The sequence below is a fragment of the Paroedura picta genome, chromosome 11 (assembly GCF_049243985.1).
Source record: "Paroedura picta isolate Pp20150507F chromosome 11, Ppicta_v3.0, whole genome shotgun sequence".
NCBI classification, from domain to species: domain Eukaryota; kingdom Metazoa; phylum Chordata; class Lepidosauria; order Squamata; family Gekkonidae; genus Paroedura; species Paroedura picta.
In genome coordinates this window covers 14,517,919-14,536,951 of record NC_135379.1, presented here as the reverse complement: position 1 = coordinate 14,536,951, position 19,033 = coordinate 14,517,919, and the positions used below count along the sequence as shown (strand labels likewise).

Here is a 19,033-nt window from a genome sequence, read left to right as displayed (position 1 = left end):
TGTGCTTTGTTCGTCCTAACATCTTCAATTAAACGCAGGGGTAGTCAAACTGCGGCCCTCCAGATGTCCATGGACTACAATTTCCATGAGCCCCGGCCAGAGAACGCTGGCAGGGGCTCATGGGAATTATAGTCCATGGACATCTGGAGGGCTGCATTTTGACTACCCCTGAATTAAAGGCTCTCAGGGAGCTGGTTAGGGGAGATGGTTTCTCTTCGTGAGATCCTTCAGAGCCCTTCAGAATGGGCCGCATTGAGCTAAATGAACCAATGGTCTGACTCAAAGCAAACGTCACATGTTCTGTGTTCAGTTACCTCAGAACAGACAGTTCAATCCAATTTTATTTATTTGCACCAGTTTCTCTTAATGCACTATAAAGCAGTTTGAATAGTATTTTGGAATCAAAGTGATACTGAGCAAATACAAACAGCCTCGACTAATATAGCTTTTCGAAATGTGCTATATTATGAATGCACACCAGCAGAAAGTGCAAAAATCAATCATGCTTCACACACTTTAAATTAGCATACTTAAGGTAGTTCCCACGTTTGCATTCTCAAGCATATATATGAGTTTGATTAAACATAATAACATGTCTTCAAATAAAGCCTGTGAGATGTACGTATTGAAAGCACAACCCCAAAGATTAATATGTTGCCTTTAATAAAATGGCAACGGGGTATATACACTAAACCAGGGGTAGTCAAACTGCGGCCCTCCAGATGTCCATGGACTACAATTCCCAGGAGCCCCCTGCCAGCATTCGCTGGCAGGGGGCTCCTGGGAATTGTAGTCCATGGACATCTGGAGGGCTGCAGTTTGACTGGCCCTGCACTAAACCTTCTTTGGTACACCGTATAGAAACATTAAAACTTCAAATGACAGCCAGCCCACACTCAGCCCTCTTAAGTCTTAAGACAAGGGATATATAAGGAGGAATGCAATCTCTCCCCAGTCGATACAATGATTGCTACAGAAATAATAAGGCACAATGGTGCAAAATCATGGTACACACCACAGCATGATGCCATTCCCTAAATTGGGAAGCTGAAGAGTTTCCAGTTTCCCCAACCGGGCCTCACCCTAGAACTGAGCTGAGAAGCCAGTCGGTTTTCAAGAGCACCTAAACTCCTCAGTGCTAGCTCTAGGTTCATTCATCTAGGGTTAATGCACTTTTGGTGGGGATTTGTAGCTGGATTTTCCTGTGCATTGAAAGTACATTTTCCAAAGTGCACAGAATGACAGACCAGTAAATAAGGGCTGAGTTAGAAATTGGAAGCACATCTGCTTTCCATTTCACATTCCCTTTTCACCGTTCCAGCGGTAGAGCATCTGCTTGGCATGCAAAACGTCCCAGGTTCAATCCCCAGCTGAAGAGACCAGGTAGTCAGTGATGTGAAAGACCTCCACTTGAGACCCCAGAGAGCTGCTGCCAAGTTTTGAGTCATTAATACCAACTTTGATGGTCTGATGGCCTGATTCAGTATAAGGCAGCTTCCTGTATCCTACATCAGAGGTAGTCAACCTGTGGTCCTCCAGATGTCCATGGACTACAATTCCCATGAGCCCCTGCCAGCAAACACTGGCTGGGGCTCATGGGAATTATACTCCATGAACATCTGGAGGACCACAGGTTGACTACCCCTGTCCTACAGACTGACAAAAGGAAGAAGGGTTCCTTTGGATCCTGCCGTTGTTCCTGCTTATGGCAGGATGGATTTTACCCTTAGTTGCTAAGCATGTAGGAACACCTGTTCCCATTCTATTGTCTGCAGCCAGGAAGGATGGTTAGCAAATCCCAAGACACTCAGTTCTCATTTAAAAAGAGTTTTAAAAGTGCAAGTCAAAAGCTCACAGGTCTACGTTCAGAAGTTGTATACAAACCAGAGGCTGCTTTTAAGAGGGACGGAGCTGTGCAGTTGATAGAATAAACCCTCATTCTTCCCCACTGCAAGAACACTGAAGCCAGAAGCCATCTTCGACCAATTCTAGTTTTTCACAGCATTCTTGGCAACAGAGATGCTTAGCTGGGAAATCTCCGTTGGTAGAATAGAAATAAACCTCAGTTTGTTGAGGTACCTGCATTAAGAGAGGCCATCCATCTTCAATCTCAACTCATTGAACGAGAGAGGGAGGAACTATTCATGCCCCTCGCAAACCATCTGCAGTTGGTGGCAGAGTAGGAGCTTTGGTGAGTCACTGCTCACTTCTACAGAAACAGCTGTATCTGAGGACGTGAGCGGTGACTCACCCAAGCTCATGCCTGCCACAGATTGTGTTCATCTTTAAGGTGATGCTGGACTTCTGCTCTTTTCTACTGCTATAGGCAAGACAAACACAGCTGCCCTTCTGGATCAATCTTCAGTTTGTTTGTGACATGGGAACACAGCATCTGGCACCTGAAATCCCTGGAAAGGTCAATCGATTCTACAGCCAGCTTGACACAATCACAGGGACGATGCAGTCCTGCAGTGTGCATAGTATTGTAAAGACAATAACAGACACTTCGTGTTATTATATGTTGGGTTCCCCCGTGCTGCCATTCAGCAGAGACAGCTTCTTTTAGCTCATCTGATATCATCAGTCTGTAATATAAGGCACAAACTCCAGATGTTCTGGATCCCGTCCTGTAAAAGCAATGCTTCATATAAACACGGTGCTTTATATACATGATAAATATCAAAACTGCCTTTTGACAGTATTATCTCTACAGAAAATGAGTTACAATCCAGATAAACCGGCCCTGGTTTGCAGTGATACGTTTATCATTGAACTCAAAGCTTTTCAAGAACAATGGGGCCCCTACTTGAACTATTTAAATAGATAATGAAGTTGAATTAGGTTATTTTTAATACCTTGTTATTATAGTGTGTATAAGTAATATGGTGTACTAACTATAACAATTCTATTTCTTTCTGTTTTTTTAAATACAAATCTATTTTAAAAAGCTTTGCTTTCTGGCTGGGTTGTCCCCTCTCCTTGCTTTTCTTTTGGAAGCCCATGTGCATATAAAGGAATATTTTCATTACTAGACCTTTGGCCTTCCAGGGTTGAAGGTCATTGCTAAGCCTCCGGGCAGAGGTTACCATGGCAGCCTTCCGGCCTGCAACAAGTCTCCCTCCCACCAGTAAGGCCTGCTAGGATTAGAAAATGGGTTGGGTTTGTTTTACTACCACCAGCAGTAGTTTCTTTGCTTGCTTGCTTTTTTTTTTTTTAAAGGCCATGTCACACAGTCAACATTTTTGTTAAACAAATTGTCTTTGCAAGATCATGAGCTTGAACCGAGCTTGGGATTTTCCCGCAGAGTTGTCCCTAAGCTAAAAGTACTATCGGGCTCAAAATATGCCTCCAGCTAGCAATTATCTTGAAATGCACCTGAGGAAAATGGCGCACTGTATCATATGATCAGAAATGAATTTCATTTATAATACAAATTGTAATACTTGACCCCAGAAACTGCACACACACAGGAGACATTTTTCACCTAATTGCAGGAGCAAAGTATTGATTTAAAAAGAAAAATCCTCTCTGTTTTGGTTTGGTTCACACTTCAAATTGTTATAATGGAAACCACCCCCCTCCCCTTGCAGGAATAGTGCAGCAGAGGGAGGTGAAAGCCAGACCGAATGGAAGCACATTCATAACAGCATGAGAGCTGCGTATACATGGCTGAAAACTAACCAATCCTTCCTGATAATCTTGGTTAAGAGAAACCACAATACACTTCAAAATGACCTTGGCAAAATGGCACCTTGGTCACCCATCCTAATAAATGTTAATAGAGGACTGAGGTCCTGCTGTCCATAAGCAGCTCTCACACCATCCAGTTAATATCTGAAGTGGTCTTCAGCGTGAAAAAGTACAAGAGATGAAACATCAAAAAGGTCATCTCCATAGTTCTGTGTTATACCTTTCAACCAAAAGATAAACCGGTAGGCTCAGAATGAAATTCCATTTCAGCCAACCATTGTTTGTTTTGTGCATTTTTTTTTGTTTTCATTTTGCCTTATGGGTTCTCTCCTTTAAACCCTGTTTGGGTTGGCAGATAACAAAATGGACGTCAAGATGAAAGGTGGGACGTTTTAGTTATTCTTCCAGGACAGCTAAGATGAAATCCATAAAATAGATAAGCTGGTTCCGTGCTCGTGAGCAATGTGGTTGATCCTGCCACGCACACAGTCAAGAGAAATAGATATCATGGTGCCATTGCAAACCTCAAAAGACGTGTGAAGAGATACACTAGTCCAGATGCTTCCTTCTGGCATTTGGCCTCCAACCTGCTGAGCAATGGCCGTGGGCTGCACATGGCCACGGGTAACCTGGTTAAGAGTCACTCTGAGCATGTTGCACGAGTGGATCAACTTCAAATTAAACACAACGCTGGCCACGCCCTTTTCCGTAAACACAAAGTATTTCTGAGCATGCTGCCCAGTGGAAACCAGATGTATCTGTTTCTCATCAGATGAGACCTGAGTGAAATCCAGTAATTTGTTTCTAACGGCTCCCGTCGGCAGTCCCGTAATGGACACCGAGGCTGAAAGAGCGGTGGAAACGGCAGATGGAACCCAGATGAGGCTAAGCACACTAATTCCAGAGCTGTCTCCGAAATAACGAACATTGCATTGCGCTGGGGAAAGGATCTCAAAGCTAATCAGATCTCCGGCTCCAACTTTGGTGGCCCCGGAAGCTGAGACGGAGGTGTCCCTATAATTGACACCAGACTTGTGCACCGACATTAGTTCTGTATTGGTGCCATTTCTGTTGAGGTAAGCAACCACAGAGAAACCTTCTCGGACGCAGGTGTGACCCATGGAATACAAGGCTTGAAGGAAAACAAACTTCACCACTCCCGTTTCAGTAAACTTCACGGCTCTGCCATCGTGGGCCAAAGTCAGCATGTACGGGTCAGACAGGGAAGTCAGTTTGAAGGTTGGCCGATAGTTCGTTTGGTAGTGCATGGCGGTTGACATCTGTGCGGTCATGGCCACTGCCCCTGTATCGTGGGACAACCAGAACAAACTGAGGGGTGTGTTGAGCTCATAAACATTTAGGTCTTTGTTTTGATTGCAGAATTGATTCGGGCTCTTCAGAATGACCGAGAGGATCTGGCCCGGTTCCACCTCTGCAGCACTGCTGACGGTGACACTCTGGAAAATTTTCCCTTCCGGCTGCTCTATGCGGACGCCGCTGAGCTCGTAGCCTTCCTCGCTGTTGTTGAATTTTAAGGAAAGCTGGAGAAAGTTTCGACAATTGTGCTTCACGGCAAAATTGAGGTCAGCCCACATCAGGCCATGCTGCTTGAACAGAAGGCTGTTTTCTTCAACCGCAACGGATTCGCGCTCCTGCGTTCCCTTGATCTTCAAGTTGAAGCCAGGGTAGACTTGAGAGGTGCCAGATCTGGGCAAAGGTAGGGCAACGTTGGCAGCCCACGACTCAGAAAGCTTGTTTTCATGGCCCGTTGAACAAACCGTATCGCTGACCGTGGAGCAAGGCAAAGCGACCACTTCATCGGCACACACGAGGCAAGCCTGACACTCCTGCAGCTCTTTGTTAAAAAAGTACTCCTGGCCGCACAGCCCTAAGGCAGCATCTTTTTCCGCAATTCCCAGGCATCGGAAGCCTCCTGTTTGGGGAGAAGAGAATTTCAGTATGTTGCAGGCTGTTTGTTCTGAACCGCCTTGAGTTGGCGGGCCTGGAGCAGCGGCATATAAATTCAATAAATAAATCATATTGAGCTGTTTTCTTCATTTTCATATCTTCCTCGGCTGAAGACTTATAATTAAACAATCATAACAAAATCATATCAGTTTTATGTTTCTAAAAGCATATGCTTGTATCGTTGTCAATTTTTTTTAAATTAAGAAGCCTCCTATGCTATCTAACAACCGGAAATTTAACCAGTAGCTTTTACCCACCACTATGTCTTTGGCCACCTCATGAGAAGGAAGGACTCCCTGGAGAAGAGCCTAATGCTGGGAGTGATTGAGGGCAAAAGAAGAAGGGGATGACAGAGAATGAGGTGGCTGGATGGAGTCACTGAAGCAGTCGGTGCAAACTTAAATGGACTCTGGGGAATGGTAGAGGACAGGAAGGCCTGGAGGATCATTGTCCATGGGGTTGTGATGGGTCGGACACGACTTCGCACCTAACAACAACAAATGTCTACCGGAAGACGCAGGAACCCACTATGAAAAAATGGCAGCCTTATTTATGTGATAGAAATCAAACTCTTCTTCATCGGGGTCAGCATGGTCAGGCACCTGCAGAAGTCCACGTTCTAATGCAGGACCCACTCCTGACTGGAGGCGCTGGGGATATCTTTTCTTTCTCAGTGGGAGGAAAAGAATACTTCCTCCTTAAGATGCCTCTAGCAACTGGCCAAGGAAGAGCTACAGCACGGCAGAGACTTCTGGAAGCATCTCCGTTTCCTGCCAGGAGGAACATTACAGATAGGGAAGCCAGTCCTCAAGTGGGACTTGGAGATCCCACGGAATAATAGCTCATCTCCAAGTGACAGGGATCGGGTTTCCTGGCCTGGAGGAAATTGCTGTTTTGGGACATGGACTCAATAGCATTATGCTCCACTGGGGGCCCTCCCCACCCACTGCCAGCTCCACCCCAAAGTGATCTTTTAAAACAGGAGTAGTCAAACTGCGGCCCTCCAGATGTCCGTGGACTACATTTCCCATGCCAGCGTTCGCTGGCAGGGGCTCATGGGAATTGTAGTCCATGGACATCTGGAGGACCGCAGTTTGACTACCCCTGTTTTAAAAGATAACGATCTGCCGTCTATGCAGTTAACCAACTAATTTGCTGATTAAATAGCAAAGACCACTGGCATTGGAGGTATATTTAATTAAATTAATCAAATTATTTGACTAGCGGGCTGTTTAATTAAGTTAATTAATTAAATTAATTAATTTGGATAACTGTCCTGGGATTGCCAAAATGCCAGTGCAGTTGATTCTGACCACTATGCCCATTGCTTAGGGTTACCGATATCTTTTTTACGGGCTTTGCAGCCTGACATGCAAATATTAATCAGTTGACACTTCCCCTATCTCTTTATCCCCGTACTAAGAAAAGGTTTGCATGAAGAAGAAGAAGAAGAAGAAGAGTTGGTTCTTATATGCCGCTTTTCCCTACCTGAAGGAGTCTCAAAGCGGCTTACAGTCGCCTTCCCTTTCCTCTCCCCACAACAGACACCCTGTGAGGGAGGTGAGGCTGAGAGCGCCCTGATATCACTGCTCGGTCAGAACAGTTTTATCAGTGCCGTGGCGAGCCCAAGATCACCCAGCTGGCTGCATGTGGGGGAGCGCAGAATCGAACCTGGCATGCCAGATTAGAAATCCGCACTCCTAACCACTACACCAAACTGGCTATTAAGTTAGGCTACTGTTTCAAAAAGCACAAGAGCAGGCCATTTTTAGAAGTTGGCAACCGTACCCGTCTCCCTGCTGCCTTTATTCATCTCCCTCCCCTACTTGCTGTGTTTTAAATACCCCTCCGTACTGTAGCCTCAGGGAGAGGTGGAGGAGAAAATCAAAAGCAGAAACAGAAGAATGGCAGAAACTGGGGCTGCATCTTCTCTACGTGCCTCGTCTGCTTTAAGGATGATCTCTCCCTTGACCAGTGACAGCCGGAACCATTCCTCTTGAAGAGAACACGGACAAATATTTATGGACGTATTAAATATAAACCGGAACAGGGGTCTCTGCATGAATTGTCTGCAATGATTCTGCCCATGCAGAAGCGCAGAGACCAAACCCAATTAAAATACCAAATTCAAATGAATAACCTAGGAGCTGTTAGCATTTTTTTTTTCAGGCTGCCCTCTGTGCCACGTCAGATATTGGACTTTAGGTATTTTAAAAGGCATGATAAGCCACCTGGCCTGTTCTCATTCATTCTCATGAAAGCAGCCATTTACCTGGAGTATTCAGGCACTTTATCCTCTCCCCGCAGATGTTTGGCGATTCGACGCATTCATCTCTGTCCTATGAATAACAGAGTCAAGTTCAAACACCATTTGGTATTTCGAGTCCAGACCTCCTAGCTCTTTGCACCTCCAGTCTCAGCATTAAGATGAGCTACGTGTCAACTGTACACCCCGGAACAGGGCCAGGATCCAAAAGGCTCCATGCATGTCAGCACCAGTGCTGACATGTCTATCAATGGGTCAATCCTTGCATTAAGCAAGCATTTATACACGGAAAGGTGCAAATGAATGAATGGGGTTTTCTGTTTTGCGACTCTATGGAAGACATCTAGACACAGAATTATAGAGTTGGAAGGGGCCACACAGGCCATCTAGTCCAACCCCCTGCTCAACGCAGGATCAGCCCTAAGCATCCTAAAGCATCCAAGAAAAGTGTGTGTCCAACCTTTGCTTGAAGACTGCCAGTGAGGGGGAGCTCACCACCTCCTTAGGCAGCCTATTCCACTGCTGAACTACTCTGTGAAAACTTTTTCCTGATATCTAGCCTATATCGTTGTACTTGTAGTTTAAACACATTACTGCGCGTCTTCTCTTCTGCAGCCAACGGAAACAGCATCCTGCCCTCCTCCTGAATAGGCTGATCCTGCCCTCACTCTCAGCTAAGCATGCTGGTCTCTACTCCCATTCCATGTGCCTTCTCCTCAAGCCAGTTCATCACGTACATGAATGCAAACTATTCTGGCACAGCATGCATTCTCATAGTTGGTGTCATGGTTACAATGTCTCTTATTCTTTGGCCCTATACAACGCTGAAGCATTCTTGAAGTGAAGTGGGGCATACTCTTTCAGCCAGAGGTAAACTCCAAGCCTACTAGAGTTCAGCTTCAAGCCTACTAGATACAGAATTATAGAGTTGGAAGGGAACTCCAGGGTCATCGAGTTCAACTCCCTGCAGGTTGCAGGAAATCAAATATATTATGTTTTATGATATGTAAAAACATACAATGTTTATACCCATTGTATTGGCATTCCATGGTCTTTGTCCATATGCTCACCAAGCATGTACAGATTCTGTTCATGCTTGGTGAGCATATGGACAAAGACCATGGAATGCAAATACAATGGGTATAAACTATGTGGCTTGCATAAAAAAACAAATATAACCAAAGCCAACGGCATGCCATGCTGAAAGCTAGGTAAAACTTGGTCATCTCTCTGCGGCATGTTTGGGGCTGCCCCATACTTCTTTGGGGAAATGACTATTAATACACCGAGCACGGTTATATTTCACCTGGCACATCCGATCAGCATTGGCAGAACATTCGGACAGTTGGAAAAAGCCGGCCGGGCACAAAGTGCATTTGTCACACCGTGCGGGTGACTTCTGGACGTTGCAAAATTCGTCACTTTCACAAATCCCACAGCCCAGTAAAGGTTCCCCGACGTTAATCACTTTTGCATCCACTTTGACTTTGTGCCCGGAGTACGACTTATGAAGGTGGTTCCGGACTTGATTCTGGAGGCCGTGGAGATTCGCTGCGAAATAATGCTGAATGTCCTCTTGCAAACTCTGAAAGGACATTTGCTTCACGGTGTCAAACAGCATGCCGTACTGGACCTTTATCAGATCCATTTGCTCATACATTTTCCTTTGCTGTTCGAGGATCTCCCGCTGCTGGGCAGCCAAGGCCTTTTGCTGCTCTGTGAGTTTTTGCTGTAAATCCACAATGACCATATGCTGGCTTTGTAGCATTTCAACAAACTTCTCCTGTCCTTTTGTCAGCTGGAGCTGTAGAATCAGCGCGTCTTCAGAGGGAACCTCATTTTCCCCTAAAATACAGAAAAGAAGCTGCTTCTTAGTGTTCTGACATTTCTCCTAACATTTGAGATCTGCAGAGTTTTAACATTAGAATTCATTCTCCACCCTGCCCCTGGATTTAACAGGGATCTTGGATCCTTAACACACTATAGGCACTAATACAGCTTGAGTCCAGTGGCACCTTTAAGACTACTAATATATCCCACTAAGAGCCAGGGGGATGCAGTGGTTAAGAGCAGTGGCCTCTAATCTGGAGAGCCAGATTTGATTCCCTACTCCTCCTCTCCATACAACCAGCTGGGTGACCTTGGGCTTGTCAAAGTGCTGTTAGAACTGTTTTGCATGGCAGTTCTGTCAGAACTCTCTCAGCCCCACCTACCATATAGGGTGCCTGTTGTGGGGAGAAAAAGGCCGCTTTAGTATACCTTCGGGTAGTCAAAAGTGGGATATAAAAACTAACTCTTCTTCTAATTAGAGGCCAAGCTCGTTGCATTCAGGAAAATGGAGTGGAAGAACTGTGTGGATGCCCTCCCCCTCCTCCCAGGACCTGGAAAGGCTGCAGGCAGCTGTTAGGGAACTCACCGGCAGGGGCAGCCGTCATGCAGCAGGGATCTGCAGCCTCACAGGGAAGTGGAAGAAGGTGGGGGTGGTCAGGAGTGGGGGATGGAAGGCGATTGGCTGGCTTCTGGACAGACAGGCAAGCCAATTAAAGGAGGAGGCACTCAGGGGCGGGACAGCCGCCCTGAGTGGGCTTTAAACGCTGAGTGACACTTAAGCCATGAGACACGCTCCTCCTCCGAGGAATTACCAGAAATATTAAGTGGTACAGATTAGTTCCGTGATCTCATTCCATCCTAATATGCATCAGTCACAGGAAGTGACAGCCACTTGCTGGAGGTGAATGGTTCACCAGCTCTTATTGCAGGGGCTCTGGTTGTTTTGGGGAGAGAGTCCACTTCCCATGCAAGGGAACCCCAGGCATACTGATTCAGAGTCGAATCCCATCCTATTCCCAGGGAATTGTGTGTAGGACTGCAGTCTGAATTGGCTATGTGGCATCACTGCCATAAGGAACAATAATTCCCCCCACTCATTCACACACACACACACACACACACACACACACACACACTCTTTCAGTACTGGAAGAAGAGGAGTTCATCCATCACCCATGGCTGCAGCTTGGTCTAGTGAAGGATAGCCCTCTTCTTCTGGTATGCACTGAAGATGCTTTTTATCTCAAGGCAGCGCTTCCACGCCCAATTTTAAAAAATACAGAAGCCGTGGGGGGGAAAGGGGCTCAAGAACCCAGTATCTTCCATCGGCTTATGTGCGTCACCTACCTGGTTTGACGTCACAGGTAAGCTGAACACCCAGGGTGGTACCTCCCAGTTCTGACGCCGTGTAGGCAAGATCCTCCCCAATGAATTGGGCGGCCCTCTCTGTCAGTCTGACCAGGGCTGGCTCAGGACATCCTTCCCCCTGGTTTGGGGGGCACGGGGCAGCCGGGCCGGCCGGCCGGGGCTTCTGGCGAATGCGCAGGGGCAGGCGACACTCGAGGCCCCTGCAGTCCCGTAGGGTGCCGTTGGGAGCTCTGGTGGTGCAGTCTCCTCCTCCAGAGCAGCTTTCCCCTGCAACTCGTGTGACCACGGCACCGTGTCCCAGGCTGCTCCCTGCTAAGGGCGGCTCCTGCGACTGCTGGAGGGCAGGTAACTGCTGCTTGCTTTGCGGCTGCCCACGCACGGTCGTCGTGGTGTGAACCCAAGCTCGGGACGGGCGGCTCGCTCTGCCCGAGCAACGGGGGCCCTGGCACTGCGGTCGGGCGCTGGGTTGATGTTCGCCCTCGCTGCCACCGCTGCTGCACTGGGGGCTCCGGCAGAGCTCAATGCCTAAGCAGCCTCCTCCCATCAGCAGCCAGAGGACAATTCCTAGCCAGCAGCAGCAAGTCCAAGGGAACCGTCTCACCACCATCTCCGGTCACATCTGCAAAAGAAGAGGAAAGCCCAGGCGTCAGCAGGACAGCGGAAGAGAAAGATCACTCCCTGCGCTCACGTCTTTGCTACTCCAGCTTGTTCACGTTACATTAAATTTGATTGACTGATTGATTATTTGATTTGTATACCGCTGCTCTCGGACTGGCCATCTCAGAGCAGTGAGCAACAGGTTCAAAATTCCTCATTCAATAAAAAAGATTAAAGCAATATAAAAAATTAAAATTGCATATCTGGGGGGTTCTCAGTCTTGTTGAGCCTGCAGGCTTAACTTCAGTAAAACAGCATAGATCCAGATGCTGCACTGGCAGCTGCTGCAGAAGCAAAGAAACAAAATAACACTGGACAGCCAATCAATTCTCCAATGGCCAATCAGAAGCCTTGCTGGGCAAAAGCCCTACGGAGCCCCACCCACTACCTAAAAACACTTGGTGGGAGCCAGAAAAGGCAATATGGCACCCAAGGGAACCACACTGGGGATCCCTCACAAACCCACACACTGCTACAAGTCAAGAGGGAAAGACTTAGTGTTAGAGAATGAAAAACTTGACCCTCAATAGATGAAATTATCCCACTGCTTGTTCAATGTAACACATATTTATGCATTAAAGAAATGCGACAACTAATGCCATTTTAGGCCAATGCCATAATGTTACATTTAATGTACGGCTAACCTTTGTGCATGGTTGTAGGTGGTTGGTTTGTTTCAAAAATTGTAGTTTTGTAAAAGTCGACAATGTGCTCAAGTGCTGTAGAAAGGAGACATGGCCTCCAAGGAGCGATGGGTGAGGCAGAGAAGGAACTGAAAATGGACCAATCATTCAGAATGGGAGATGTAGGCAGAAGAGGAATTCAGGCCACATACCAGCCAGTGATGGCATGGATGCAGACCAGTAGGAACCTGTGACACAGCTACCTCCAACACATTAAGAGGGCATCGCATTCATGAGCATCACATTTCCCGGTTTTGAAAAATTACATTTTTTTCATAGTAACTTTAGTCAGCGGTCCAAATTCTGGATAACCTCCAGGTGGCTTCTGAAGCATGGCTTATGAGTTCAGCCTGCTCTGGAAAAGGACATGGCTTTGTTGGAAACAGCAAGACAAAATCCAGACCCGGGGGATGCAGAAGTGTAATCAAAACGATCTTTCTTTCTTCTCGGCCAAGAAATATAAACAGGTTAGTGCCTCTTTGTTGGAAATGTGGAAGGTCATAATCACCCCTGCTCTGAGGAACCCCCACTTACTCCTTTGCGGACTACAGCCCAAACACCAACCTCAGTCATTTCCAAACTTTATCACCAGGACACATGCGCTTGAGTGTGCTTTGGCGAGGGCATCTGAGGAAACGTGTCAGGAGAGTGCATGTGAGCTTTCTAGGCAGCAGAAGTTCTGCAGGCCCAGGTAAGTATCGTACTGTTTAGCTAGGTCTCAGCTAGGAAACTCCCATATCTGGAAACCAACAACACCTCTGTCCTAAGCAAAGCTTGGGGGTCTTCTAACTAGACCTTTAAGAGGTGGTTCAACGGGACCACCAGTGAACACACACATAAACCTGCCTTATACTGAATCATCAGACCAAGGGTCCACTAAGGTCCAGGTTGTCTACTCAGAGGGCCAGCAGCTCTACAAGGGCTTACATCAATGTGTTTCCCACCACCTGCTCCTTTTCACTGGAGACGCTGGGAATTGAACCTGGGGCTTCCCGAAGTTCGACCACTGGGCCTCAGCCCTGACCCCAAAAGGAACCATAAGCCACTTTGGGTCCCCCTTGGAGAAAAAAAGTGGGGTATAAATACTACACCCTTCTTCCCCCCCCAAAACCAGGGGTAGTCAAACTGCGGCCCTCCAGATGTCCATGGACTACAGCCCCCATGAGCCCCTGCTTGGCAGGGGCTCATGGGAATTGTAGTCCATGGGCATCTGGAGGGCCGCAGTTTGACTACCCCTGCCCTAAACTCTCCGTGCCCCCATTTTGTCCCTCGCACTCAGGAGTCCCTTCGGGGCACAGCCCAGATCACCTTCAACCGATGCGAACGAGTCCCATTCCCGGAGCCATCCCTCGGGGCCACCAGGGCCGCTTCCTCCGAGGAAGGGAAAGCCCCTTCCCCAGCGGCGCCCCCTCGCCTCACCCCGCCCCGCCCCGGCCCGGCCGCCCTTGGGAGAGCCCCGCGGCCCCTTCCTCCCGCGCCCGACGGCTCTTGCGACGGAGGCAGCGTACCCGAGGCGAGCGGAGGAGGCGGAATCCCGGGCTCGGCCGCGGCAGGGAGGACGGACGGAAGGAGCGAGTCCCCGAGCGAAGGTCCTCTCCCTGGCGGCGGCGGCGGCGGCGCGCTGCCCTCTCCCCGCTGCGGAAGCCTGGAAGGGGCTGGGGAGGGGGCGCGGTCCCAAGCGCCGCCCTTTAACTCTTTGCGCTCCGCGCGCCCACGTGGGCCGGGGCTGGCCCGGAGCCCCTTGCGGAGAGACCCGGGAAGGGGGCTCGGCGGCTTCTTCAGCCCCACTGGGGGTCCCGCGTCGCAGCAGGCCGGAGACAGACCCCCCCTCCCTCCCTCCCAGCCAGAAGGCGCGCCGAGGGGACCCTCGGTCGCATAGGGAGACTCCGTCCCCTCCACCATCCCCGGATCTTCGCCCGCTCGGCCCTGCACGGGAGCAACCGGTAACCGGGCCGGTGGCAAGCCTCGTCCCAACTCCCGGAGCTGTGGTGGAGCCCATTCTGCACGGAATCTGGCGGAGGAACGGAGCCACCGCGCGATTTCTGTCGGGAGTCCCCAAACTAAGGCAGCCGGTGCCTTTAGTTGAAGAGTATGACCCCCAACCGGGGTGCAAGATGTGGCGTTTTTCCCCAGAATGGTTCATCAAGATGGATATTTAGCAGCAATTGAGGGGTGGGGAGGAGAGAATGAGGTCTTGGGCCATGATCTTTAGGCTCTCCATTAGCAGTTGGCTGCCGAAATTATAATTGTGTTTTTAAATACTGTGGGCACGGTCGATATTCCGTCTCTGACAGCAGAATCCAATAAATAGGAACACATTTCTCAGCCCCCCCCCCAAAAAAAGTGGTTGTTCTCAGTGAAATTTGCTTTCAGACAAGCGTCTTAAGACTGAATGGGGTTTTGTTCTGCATAAACTCCTTTACAATCCTTACTCATTTTTACAGAGCTCTCTCCCTCGTTTTTTTTTTCAGTTCAGTGTTTAGTTTTGCTTGTTTCCCAATTGAATATTTTCCTGTATTCTCCATAATAATTTAAAGTCTGTTGTTTGCCGCTTAAAGTTGTGCAGGCGGTTTTCGAAATTTTCGTTTCAATCTGGCCGATTTTCTATTATTTGAAGAAACCTAATGAACAAATGGCGCACACTAAAATTAGTATCTGGGCTTCTTTGCTTTTGTCAGGTGAAGCAATTTAGTTCATTTACCAAACTAACAGCACAATCCTAAAACTCAATCAAATGGACTCAGAAGGGTATGAATCCTGTTCTGTTTAAAGAGTCCGATGTAAGGCTAGAACTGGCCTCATTCATGCCCCCCAGAGTTCATTCTAGTCCCAGCATTCTAACACGTAGAATCAACAGTTGGATACACACTTTTCTTGGATGCTTTAGGACAGGGATAGTCAACCTGTGGTCCTCCAGATGTTCATGGACTACAATTCCCATGAGCCCCTGCCAGCATTTGCTGGCAGGGGCTCATGGGAACTGTAGTCCATGAACATCTGGAGGACCATAGGTTGACTACCCCTCCTTTAGGATGCTTTGGGCTGATCCTGCGTTGAGCAGGGGGTTGGACTAGATGGCCTGTGTGGCCCCTTCCAACTCCATGATTCTATGATTCTAACACCTGTCTGGGGTGGGGGTTAAAGGGTTAAAGGTTAAATTCACACATTGTTGGGTATTGTGACCAAGTTCTCACAGATTTCAATGGGTCATACTAGCAGTCATTTTCAGTAGCTGGAAGTGTGTCCACACAAGAACATCTAGTTGTAATTTACTGTTAAAGATCAACCTCAGTGCTATGTCCACGGATGGAGCCCATATGTTAGATCTGCCTTTTTCAACCTTTGGACCATGAAGGTACCACTGAAATATTTTTCAGACTGTGATGTACCAGGAAGTGACGTCAGCTGGCCATGCCTTCCTGTCCCAGAAGTGAAAGGGCAGCAAATATTTAAATTGCTAGGGTCCCTTCCCTTCCCACCCCATACAGGCCCATCATTGGCCACTTTGGGAGGAGGTGGGTCAGTCTGCCCAAATAAATCTTTTTCTTTCACAGGGTAGAAGGGTTAAAAAATAACCATGCTGTGGTACCACTGAGGGGCCTTCGTGGTACTGTATGGCACTTTAGTATGGTTGGGAAGCCCTATATTAGATGGTCCACCATAGAACTTCATGTGTTCCTTGGCACATATTATCGAGCCCATGCATGTACAGAGTTGCATCTTAGAAAATAAGAAAAACATTAATAGAAAATGGAGATCATATGAATACTGCCTTCCTTTCTCCTTTCCTCGCCTCCTCCTTTTTGTCTATTTCTTTCCTCCTTTCTGTTAGAAAGAAATCCTAAGCGTGCAAGTTCCTGAACTGCAGGGTTTTCTGCTTGTGCATTTGGAAGAAAATTTGGAATAAACTATGCTGTCTCCATATAGTTTCTCTTTTAGTGCCTTTTAGAGGAAATACCTTACTGATTAAAGTGGCCCTTGTCCAAATCCTTAGAAGAAGTTTATAAATGTGATATGAATCGTATGAGTAGCTTGTATTCCAGTAATGGCAGCAGGTAAATTAACATCTTTGGAATAAGTCAGTGGATGCCAACATGCACTCAGTCGGTCTCTTACAGAATCCCACCCATGGTCAAATCTTTTCTGTTGACTTGCCACCAGAAACCAGATATTTTGCATCTCAGTGAAATTGCAGCTCTCTTTATACTTTCATCCACTCCAAATTTCACCTCATCTTGTTTCCATATGTTTATGCAGAATGATTTCCATACACATAAAAGAATGAATTTTTTGGGGACTTGGTTCTCATATTTTGGGGGTGTATTGACTCCATATGAGCAGCAGTGCTTGGGCTAGGATCCCAGTTTCTCTGGAGGAACGCATTGTTTCTGAGCGGAGTATAGGTGCAAACCTGCCTGTTTACATATACAAAAGAAGTACAGAACAGAGAATGTTAAAAAGATTTCAGCCCTGAAAAAATAGAAGAATGCCTCTTCTTTGGCAATTTGCACACTTGCATAAGTTGTCAGGTGCATTCAGTTGCTCATCCAACCTTCCAAATAGACCCTGGTTTCCATTTGCACAACTCGATTGATTGATTGATTGATTGATTGATTGATTGATTGATTATCCCCACCACTCCCAAAACCCATCCAGTTCATGGCGATCTACAGTAAAATAATAAAACAATACAATATGATAAGACAATACAATACAACCCCATAAACAAAACAACAATGATCCTTGATGGTGGGAAAACAAATCTAAAAACTCAGCCCTACCCAATAGCCACCATCATACTTGGGAGAAGAATCTGTGATCAGTTAACCAAAGGCAGTGTCTCTGCAGGGGCCTATATATGGAGGGACCAAATCTTCCTGGCCCGGCCTCAACCAAATGCCTGGCGGAAGAGCTCCATCTTGGAGTGTAAGCTGAATCCTTATTACAATAGACATTTGAATAGTCTTCTCGAGTCAGGAAATTTATTGCTTCTTGATTGATGACATTTTTCTAAACCAGCTGTCCTCCTCTACAATTTCAAAGTGCCTAGGAAATATATTTTCTAGCTTTCCTCACTTTATTAATCATTTTAACAGTTTCATGGCTTGCAAAGTGGTACATAATGATGTCTCAGGGCTGACAGTAACCCTTTCCCCGAATTCCTTGAAGGAAGCAAAGACCCAAGTGACTCCATGGGGTGTACTTCTGATGAGACTGAGGCAGCTGATCTGTCAATCTGAGGCAGCAGTGAGGGTCAATGCATACAAGTCGCAGTATGAAAACTGGGGTAGATAGACTGTGCTCCATGGCAGAGCTTGGTGGCCTGAGGGTCTAATTCGCTCCAAGGCAGTTGTGCAAAATTGATAGAAAGAGGGAGGTGTACAAAGACTGTGTAGAGCTGGGTTTGAAACCCAGGAGGCATCACTGGGTCAGTCACTCTCAGATGTAAGAGAAAGAAGAAGAAGCCATCCTAAGCAGAGCTATACTGCTTTGAATCAATCAAAGTTAATGGGCTTAGAAGGGTATATTTGCTGCCCTATCCTGGCACACGCAGGGTTAGTGCAAGGGCAAGCACGGTTACAAAGTCAAGCAAGTTCAAAGCACGTACCAGAGAGTAGTCAAAAGTCCAGTCCGGGTCTTATCAGGAATTGCTAGTGGATGAAGTCCAAAGGAGAACTGAGTTGTCCTTTATCTTTACCAAGGTCAAGCCGGGAATCTGTGGAGCATTCAATCAAAGCGTAGTCTAGTCGGGTGAAGCAGGGTCAAGCCAGGAGTCACCAAAGCGTCAGAGAGCAGGAAACCAGTCAAGGCAACCACACTGAGAAGCATTTCTGCTGTGCTTAAGAACAAGCTGAGCTGTCACACCAAGTGGCTGCACCTGGCACTCAGCCTTCCTCCAATTAATGAGCCCCACCTGAGCCCAACCTAGCCTGTTGCTGCAGTCTAAGCCGAGCACTTTGCCTGCGTGTTGCCAACGTTGTCCTCCTGCATTCCCTCCTGCACTCTGGAGATGAGCCTGGGCTGTTCAGGGGTGTTGCTGCAGGCTGAGGTCATGCTGGTGCAGAGGGCATGGTGCTTGTCTGGCTGGGACCTGGTTGAGGCTCCCTATCGGGACTTGCCTCTCTAAGCAGTACCCTGCTGCTTTGCTCCAGCTCCTCCGCTTCTTCCTCCGAGGGAGCTGGCAGAATGAGCTCAGGCAGTGGTGCAGAGGCACCCTCTGGAGACGGGGCCATGACAGTATAACTCTGCTTAGGATAGGCCTCCCTGACCGTTTACGCACTGGAGGTTTCATGCCGGGCTGCAGGCTGGAGTTTTAGTCATGCCCCACCTCTTCCAGCACCCACACGGGGGAGCATTTGGCCCAGTGTGCCTCACTGATTTGTGTTCCTGCACAGGAGCTGGAGCGGTGAATTTCCCAGTGCATAAACTGTCACTGTGAGGGATGAATGGATCCAAGCAGCTTAAAGGTCCAGTGTGGCTGCAGGTTGTATTGGGTAGGTCAGGGGTAGTCAACCTGTGGTCCTCCAGATGTTCATGGACTACAATTCCCATGAGCCCCTGCCAGCAAACG

General features: G+C 47.7%; 1 protein-coding gene across 2 annotated transcripts; it reads right to left on the bottom strand.

Annotated features, from left to right (window-relative positions):
- Nucleotides 1–328: 328 nt before the first annotated feature.
- Nucleotides 329–14,238, bottom strand: LOC143820495 (uncharacterized). 2 transcript variants are annotated; one of them, XM_077303414.1, is made up of 5 exons: nt 13,971–14,238; nt 11,102–11,741; nt 9,231–9,769; nt 7,931–7,997; nt 329–5,623 (listed from the first exon to the last, which is right to left on the bottom strand). In XM_077303414.1, exons 2-5 carry the CDS (start codon nt 11,727–11,729, stop codon nt 4,104–4,106), a joined length of 2,754 nt encoding a protein of 917 aa, XP_077159529.1. In that variant the 5' UTR covers nt 11,730–11,741; nt 13,971–14,238; the 3' UTR covers nt 329–4,103. The 2 variants fall into 2 exon arrangements, with proteins under 2 accessions (XP_077159529.1, XP_077159530.1); XM_077303415.1 differs by lacking the exon at nt 13,971–14,238 and adding an exon at nt 12,615–12,701.
- Nucleotides 14,239–19,033: the final 4,795 nt, after the last annotated feature.

Excerpts from the sequence above, each read along its gene's own strand:
- LOC143820495 (XM_077303414.1), bottom strand. The coding sequence starts at position 11,729 with ATGGTGGTGAGACGGTTCCCTTGGACTTGCTGCTGCTGGCTAGGAATT. Across the intron at positions 9,770-11,101 it reads TACCTGTGACGTCAAACCAG|GGGAAAATGAGGTTCCCTCT; the intron begins GTAGGTGACGCA and ends TCTGTATTTTAG. Across the intron at positions 7,998-9,230 it reads ATGCTGATCGGATGTGCCAG|GACAGAGATGAATGCGTCGA; the intron begins GTGAAATATAAC and ends TGTTATTCATAG.